The sequence below is a fragment of the Lagopus leucura genome, unplaced genomic scaffold (genome assembly GCF_019238085.1).
Source record: "Lagopus leucura isolate 7727_CA_CO unplaced genomic scaffold, USGS_WTPT01 Super-Scaffold_100012, whole genome shotgun sequence".
Classification (NCBI taxonomy): domain Eukaryota; kingdom Metazoa; phylum Chordata; class Aves; order Galliformes; family Phasianidae; genus Lagopus; species Lagopus leucura.
In genome coordinates this window covers 14,104,476-14,112,690 of record NW_024962267.1, presented here as the reverse complement: position 1 = coordinate 14,112,690, position 8,215 = coordinate 14,104,476, and the positions used below count along the sequence as shown (strand labels likewise).

The 8,215-nt window shown below is 41.2% G+C and overlaps 1 protein-coding gene and 1 long non-coding RNA gene across 3 annotated transcripts in view; one reads left to right on the top strand and one right to left on the bottom strand.

The window, feature by feature from the left end:
* Positions 1-8,215, top strand: part of LOC122181733 — a 38,031-nt gene that overhangs the window by 1,034 nt on the left and 28,782 nt on the right. The gene's annotated exons all lie outside the window — the stretch shown is intronic.
* STAT4 (signal transducer and activator of transcription 4) overlaps positions 2,499-8,215 on the bottom strand; it is a 39,235-nt gene continuing 33,518 nt past the window's right edge. For both annotated transcript variants that reach the window (XM_042874400.1, XM_042874399.1), the window contains exons 19-24: positions 7,953-8,047; positions 7,583-7,719; positions 6,999-7,190; positions 5,741-5,807; positions 5,129-5,237; positions 2,499-3,888 (exon numbers count right to left, since the gene is read on the bottom strand). In XM_042874400.1, the coding sequence (XP_042730334.1) occupies positions 3,862-3,888; positions 5,129-5,237; positions 5,741-5,807; positions 6,999-7,190; positions 7,583-7,719; positions 7,953-8,047 (627 nt within the window). In that variant the 3' untranslated portion in view covers positions 2,499-3,861. The remainder of the gene's footprint in view (positions 3,889-5,128; positions 5,238-5,740; positions 5,808-6,998; positions 7,191-7,582; positions 7,720-7,952; positions 8,048-8,215) is intronic.

Sequence of the window (8,215 nt, the reverse complement as noted above, 5' to 3'; positions counted from 1 at the left end):
GAAATGCTCCCGGTGCCCAGAAGGGGCCGGTTGGCGGGAAGGCGAAACCGAAAGCTCTGGCGTTGTCCCCGCCCCGCCACAATCCGTGTCCGAACTGCGGGCGGAGAAACCTTCCCACGGAGACAGGGTTGGAAGGAGCACTATGTTCATCTAGGACAACCGTCAGCTCGTCACCATTGTGCCTATTAAACGTGTCCCTCAGTTCCACGATTCTTGAGCACCTCCAAAACTGAACCTGAGCTCAGCACAGAGGGATACTCACCTCCCTGCCCCTCCTGGTTGTGCGATCTTTGATACAAACCAGGATGCCATCGACCTTTTTGGCAAATTGAACACACTGCTGGCTTGTGTTCACCTGGCTGTCCATTAACACCCCAAGATCCTATTGCTCCATGGAGCCTTCTAGCTGACCTGCCCCAAGCCTTTAGCACTGCTTGGGGTGTTTGCAACTGAAATGCAGGATTTTAGCATTTAGGCTTGTTAAAACTCATTGGCTCAGCCCAGCGATCCAACCTATCCAGATCCCTCTGTAGGGCCTTCCTCAAGCAGATCAAGACTTCCTCCCAACTTAGTGCTACCTGTGAACTTATGAGGATGCCCTAATACCAACCCGCCGAGGAACACAACTTCTAACTGCTGGTCACCAGCTAGACTTAACCCCATCCACCACTGCTCTGTGGGCCCAGTCCTCCAGTCGGATTTGATCCAGTGAAGAGTACTCCTGTCCAGGCCGCAGGTTGGTAGCTTCTCCAGGAGAATGCTGTGGGAGACAGTCTGCCTGGGCTTCATAAAGACTTTGACATTGTGTCAACTGCCTTTCCCTCCGCCACCAGCTGTGTCACTCAATTGTAAGAGGAGATGAGGCTGCTCAGGCAGGATCTGCCTGCTGTGAACCCATGCTGGAGCCTGCTCTGATCTTCTGGTTATCCCACACAGGTGACGTGATTCCACTCAATATGATCTCGTCTATGGCTTTTCCCAGTTCTGAGGTCAGGCTGACAGGCCTGTAATTTTCTGGATCCTTTTTCTGACCTTGTAGATGGGAGTCATGGTGGCAAGTGTTTACAGTGAAGAAACCTCAGGGTGTTGAGCCCCTGCTGCGCAAGCTGCAGCACCATGGGTGGGGTAGGAGTCCTGTCTGGGCCGTGGAGAGCAAGGCAGGCATGGAAATCCCCAAGGGTGGCCTTTGCCTCTGCTTCCTGTGCCGTCTGTGTACAAGGAATACACTGAAAGATTGTACAACTATATCTCTGGCTGTTAATTTATGAACTATAACCCAGATTTCTATCCAACGCAGAAACTTGCAGGACTGCTTACAAGCGGCAGGCAGTTGAGTGTTTTAATTGTTCCTGGTGTTTGGCCAGCTGAGTTTTCATCCCAGTAAATATCTTGTGATGTAGAGGTTTCATCTTGATTGGAACTGACTTGTTAGGACATGCAGGGTCTTGTTTATTCCCATCTGCTGTGTGAATGGTCAGTGAGGTATATAAACTTAATGGGGGATGTTTGGGTCCTTTTTGGTTTAGTTTGTATCTCCCACTCTCCTCAAACAGAGGAAACTTCTTAGCTGATGGAAGATATGTGTAAATAAAAGGTCTGCTGGTAAGCTTTTTGTTTGGAAGCCCTGAGTACTGGTATGAATGTGAGTGCTTTATAAATAAAGCCAATAGGAAAATGGTAATAAATCTTTAGATTTAATCTGAAACCTTATGGTAGGGCAGGATGCAAAGCACAGCACAGTTCTGTTGGGTTCTTTTCCTGTTATTTTTGACTTTGCAGCTGCAAAACCCAGTGAAAGCACAAGCGCTGTTAGTGAAAGTACTGGAGAGTAAATGTCATCTCTTTTAGCAGTGTCTGAGAGTGTCCCTTTTGAAGTGCTTTTCTCTTTCTTCACGTTTTAGTTCCTTCCTCTGAGCCCTTGTCTTATAAAAGGACAGTGTGTGTGTGTGTGTGTGTGTGTGTGTGTGTGTGTGTGTGTAAGAACACTTGATCAGTATATGTTTATTTTAAAGAAAGTCACTTTTGTCTCTTCAAAGTAGCAAACAGAGCTGAAATAGTGTGCCTTCCAATTAGACCAACAAAGAAAACTAATACCAAAACCTGATCCGCAATCCTATTCAGCCACATGAGAAGTAATTGAATTGTGCAAGGAGCAGAAAGGAAAGGAAGGAAGAGTGATTCACATGCTGTCTGCACCTTTTGTTTTTAAATTATTTTAAACTGCATTTTTCATGACCTTTAGATGGGCAGAATCCATCTTATTAAGATGGCGAAAACAGGTCAGAATAAAGAAGTATACAGCGTGAGGTGAAGTTTACTTTGTTGCTGTTGAAGTCTTGTGGTGCTGTGGTTTGGACTTGTGCTCAACTGAAAGAAGTGGTCTTGAAGGTCTTTTCCAACATACACGATAGGTGATGCAGGTCTATATTTTTATCTTGGAGAATTCCACAGAAATCCAGGTGTCCAACTTTAAGCCAAAACTCTTTTTATTCGTACTGGTCATATAAATTACAGTTGTTTTTAGACATATATACACAATAGTCATTGTTAATGGGAAAATAATTTCTATGAGATGTTTTGCAAGAAGAAATATGATTCTGCAGCTAGCTTGGAATCACTGAAACTGATCAACTACAGAGATGTTTGGTCATGCAATATCTAGTCTGATATTTCAGCAATGCCCAAAAAGAATTTCTCTCCATTCTAATAGAGATGTTGCTTGCTAACGTCAATGGTATGGGGGGGGGGGGGGTAAAGAAGAGAAATGAAACTGAAATCTAGGTCTGACTGATGCAAGGGGATTGTTTTCATCCCAAGTGTCTGTATTATTTGCGCTTCAGCATCTGCAGCTCACGCACTTACTGATGTCTGTGTGTTCAAAGAACTTTGTACGCATTAGCCATTTATTTTGCACATTAGTTAAATCTGAACGAGGCTGCATGCGTGAAAGACAACGGCCCTGGAATGGCCGTTTTATTATTCTATTAACAGAATGTTGAGGGATAATAGTGGGAAAAACAAACAGATGAACCAACATTAATCTATGCCAAAATAAGCATAAGGAAATGCTTTTCAAAGGCGGTGTAAAACCAGTTATCCTGCTTATCAAATGAGACTCTGACAGGCATGTAACATTGTTATGTATCACTGATTGGCCCGTGGACAGAAAATGCTGTAGCTCCTGGGTAACTGTTTTCTGAAACTGTTCTTCCTAGCCTGCGTGTACCAGATAGTATCCCAGCTTTTCCTAGTGTTGCCTTCCTCTCTCTCAGAACTTCTGCTGTGGTGATAATCTGTGCTCGAGGTGGTTCATCTTGAGAAAAAAATAAACCCAGAATGTAACTGAATTTGGAGGGTGAGAATCTTCACTTTAAAATAGAAGCTAAACTGAGGGTATATAAAGAGATGATTAAGCCAATGTAATATAAACTGATTTCCTCAAGTACCTTAAAGTCTTTAGTTGTCCTTATATGCTGTTATCAGAAGCAAAAAAAAAAAAATAAAAAAAAAAATTAAAAAAAAAAAATATCTGTTCTTATACTGTTGTATTTACAATTATAAGGTCAGTAATTCCGCAGGTAGAAATTCATACCTACTGGACCCCACTGGAATCAAATGACCTGCGAGTGGGGATGGATATGGCCTTTTATCAGTGTAGGTAGCAGTCTCAGGTGGCTATGTGTAACCTCTAGGAAGAAAATGTCTGTTTTACGTGGAACTGAGAACAGGAGGAGGCCCAAAAATAGCATCATAATGGTTTCCAGGAAATAGTGATTTACAGTGATGGCAGAGAAGATATTTATTATGCTTCATAACCCATGCAGTGTCCACACGATTGCTTATTTTTCCAATATGTGAACTTCAGTCAGTTGAGTAAGGAGAGCTCAGCTAGAAGGAAAAAAGAGAAGATCAGTCTCAGGGCAGTTACTGCTGCTCGTTCAAGAGGAGTTGCACATCTAATCTCAATGTAGCTGTAGTATCATCTTGACAGCTCTTAAGACTCTAAAGATGTCTTTTCTATTTCTTTACAAGATCTAGTAATTCTCTTTGGAAAACAGCATAGTAAAAGTTCTCAAGAAAAATTGTGTATCTTTTTATCAACTTCTGTGCTTCTTGTAACCTATGGATTTGGACAGAAAGTCTCTTAGTGGAATCTTGCTTTTGCAGTGAGCAGAGGAATGGATAAGAGTTCAGCAAGGCTGCTAAGGCTGTTACTGAGTAGGATGTCATGTTCTGCTGCAGCTTTCACTCTTGTTCTCTGCATTGCACAGAGTTCTTTCACTGACACCTCATAGAGAAAATCTGTTGCTTTAACAATAGCGACTTTGCTTACTGTACTTCAGTACAGCACCACTTGTTCACCTGGTGTGTGAATTTGAGATAATAAACTCTGTTTTTCCTCCTTTCTCATTTAGCAGGGTAAATAGAATGGAAAATAGAAATCAACAACAAAAACAATGAAACAATCAAAGGAAATATAGAAAACCAAGCCCAACGAAACAACAAAATAAGAACGAAACCCTTTCAAAACTCTTTTCTCCCCTAATTTCTTGCTGAACTTGAACACGTTCCTAGCAAGGGCCTTCAGCAATTCGCCTCCCACTTAGCAGCAGTGAACCGCTTCTCTAGTGCCCTTAAAAACTGCAGGATGATTCTATTTGACCCTCTCAAGCTCTGGGAAGAGCTGGCTGAAGAATTATTGCATGTGCTTAAAAAAAAAAAAACAAACCAACAACCTGAGAATATTTGGAATTTGATGATAAAAGTGAAGCCAACTATTCTTTTCACTGCTGAAACAGGGAAATGCCAGCTAGCATGTGTAGTTCACAGATGCAATTTAGAAGGTCAGAACTGTTTTAATATATTGAAACAAATGAGTGAATGCTCACGATTCCCTGGCCAGGAGCTAAGACAGCTTCATATCAGACAACGCATCCAAGTATGCTGCAGCATCTTGTCTGCGTCACAGTAGGAAATATTTGTACCACTGTTTCAGAATGCAATAGTGCAAGTGATGGACGAGCTGGGATTTTGGTAATGGTATGAGTGGCCTTTCTGTAACCAGCATCTGTGTTGCAGGTGCTGTTTGCTAAGTGTTAACTTATCAGTGGAAAAGTTTACAACGTACGGCAGTTTCGATGGCTGTGGGACTCAGATGTTCTCTCAGCACAGCATAAACACTTGGAGACATTGGAAGAAGATCTGATGGAGAATGTGGATCTGTAGAGTCATTTAAGCTTTAAAAAAAAAAAAAAAGAAGAAAATGATATTAAAAGTAACCTAAATCCCTCCAACTTCATGGAGGATTGTGGGCTATAGTGAATTGACTCATGTTGAATGCTTAATTTAGTTAAGCTTATATTCAGGCTTGCTGGTGGCCCTGTGAGCATATGCCAATGACTAGGTGTTTAAAAATGCAGGGAATAGGTCTAAAGGAAGACAGAGGTTAAGCCTGACTCTGTAATATCAGCTGCTGAAAAAGGGAACAGTGAAAGATGACCAAAGTACCATTCAGTTTGCATTCAGTTCTGACAAATGTTTTGCCACGTGCATGAGAGAAGCACTCCAGTCAAGTTCTTTGCTTCCCTTTTTTTTGTTTTTAGCAGTCTTTGCCCAAACCAAAGCTCAGATGCGTTGCTGCCCCAAACTATCTGAATGGGGGAGGAGAGGCAGGGATAAGTTAGTAAAGGTATGTAAATGTAATAGAAAATCAGAGTAATATGTCTCTATGGTTACTCACATTTTGGAGACTGGGATAAATACAGAAGGAACGTAACCTTTGACTCCTCCGTCTGAAGGTTTTGAGACTAAAAAGCCAATAGTAGAGAAATTAAATACTGCCCATTAATTTTACTGTTGGTTTGAAATTGATTATGCTGCAGGCCATGATATGAGAAATATCTGTGATTAAATAAGCAGCCATAAAATGAGGGAATTCCTGAGGTTAATGTCCAGGTTCAGGTCCTAGTCACAGAAATGACTGTGCTTCCCCACTGGAAATACCTACATCACTATCTTGATGTACAGCGTAGCAGCTGATAGAAGAGATCTTGTTAAGGCTTTGAAGAGAGAGGACTGTGCTAGAAGTCCAAACGCTTTGTACTCAGTACTTTTCGGTACTGCAGATGCTTGCATGGAGCCCTGTCTGTATCACAGCTTCACATTTGTCTTTTGCTTGAAATTAAATAGGTGCATAATTTTTTTAGAGGACTTGAGCATTAGGCCAAGTCCACTGAATTAAAACAGAGAAGAAAAGCATTTGCTGCCTCAAAGCATCTTTGAGAAGTGTAGGGATTTGAATCCAAATGCCTTGTATTCTTTTATAAAGAAATACACATCATTCTGAGCTTATCTAGAAAAATCAGGGTTTTGTTTTTTGTTTTTTTTTTTTTTTTTTCTTTTTGATGGGATGCAAGCTTGATCTAAAAATGGTTTGACTTGAAACCCAGAGAAGAGCAAGCATGTTTGGAACTAATCTTATCTAGCCTTTTGAGCTAATTTATCTAGCTGTACTTTCCAGTGTAGTTACCAGGGGCAACTGCTGCCTCATTGTGAAATGAAAGCAGGCCTTCCAAGCTCTTCAGAAAAGTCAGAATTCTTTGAAATTGAAGACACAGCTTGTTACAGTTTTACCCAATTAGGAAGCTGAAGAGCAGGATGGCTTTCCATCTCCTTTGAACGTCTGAATACTGAATTTTGCAATGTATTGGTCAGGAAAAAAAAATCCAATTACTTTGACTCCTTCTAACTCAAGATCTACTTCTTAGCTTCTTTTAAACAGTGTTGTTGTAGCCTCTAATGTAACCTCTAAGACTGTGGCTCTATTTGTAAAATGAAACTGCCTGCATGACAGACACACATCAAACATTTCTCATGAAGATGCTGATTAAAGGAGGCATCGTGATCTGTTCCCTTCTTCCTCTCCCCAGATTCCTTGAGTTGCCTCTTGGCCTTGAAGCTGCTTTCCAGAAGGGTTAAGTACAGAAAGGGAGCCCAACCTTCATTCGGCTGACAGCTGTAGTGTTTGCCAAAGGCCTTGTCTTTGGGAATGTCTGGGTACAGATACTTCAGAGGGTTTTCAGGAACGTTGTCTGCCATGATAACTTTGTAATCTCGCAGTATGTCAGCAAAGGGCAGCGCAGCTAAGCGGCCTTTGTTGTAGGGTTCCACCGAATGGAATGTCACTTCTCCTGTAGGAACACAAGGGCACGGAGCTGCTGATAGCTGCTGGACCAACATCTCTACTTGGAACGCTTTTTGTTTTCCTTTTAAGTTTACACTGGTACGGGTTTTGCCTTTTGTACCAACATCTTTCAAGGCCTTCTTCCTCCACACGTGGGAACAAACGTAAAGCCTGCAGTAAGCAGGTACATCCCCTAATGAACCTATTTATGGTAATATAAAACACTGAGAGGATGATTTGCAAAGCTTGGTCTGTGTTCCTCTCCCCAAACCAAACTAACACTATACACATGAACTTCACTTCTAAACAACAACAACAACAACAAAAACTCAACGAACTGTGGTTACAATTATACCGAAGGATTTGAGCTCTGTTAATATTTTTTTTAATTGCACTTACCATTTTCTAACTGATCCACCCAAGTAAAGGTAATTCCACCCAGATTGCTTTCACTAAACCTTAATAGAAATGTTCCTGGTGTCTTGTCTTTGAGCAAAATTCGTTCCTTCTCTTTGCTTACAAATCCCATTATGTACCTGAAGTGTAATAGGAAATCATGATTTTACTTTTGCAAAAAATATGGACTTAGTTCTGCATTTCTAATAGATTCAGAGGTGTTCCCTTTTTGCAAAAGAGTTTGAAACGTCATAAATGGGGAGAAAGAGACAGAAGTGTTCGACTCTTTGCAAGTTCTCTTCTGTTCAGCTAGTGAAGAAAAAGGGTAAAGCAGGTAGAGGTCAACACATGGCTGTTGTTATTTCTTGCTCACCCATCAATCCAAAGAGGAAGAATGTGTTTTTTAATTAAGTCCAGTATAGCTTCAAGCCAAATCCAAAAGGTAAAAGACTTGCCAGGTAAATGTTCCTAATGGGAAACGCATGCAGAAGAAGAACATTATGAGAATATTGTTACACTGCATCCATGTGACATAGCTGTCTCAATTCCTGAAGAGTAATCTAGCATCTGTTGAAATGACAAACTGCAATTGCTGCTTTCAGTCATATATCTGCTTTAAGCCTAATGTGAATACTA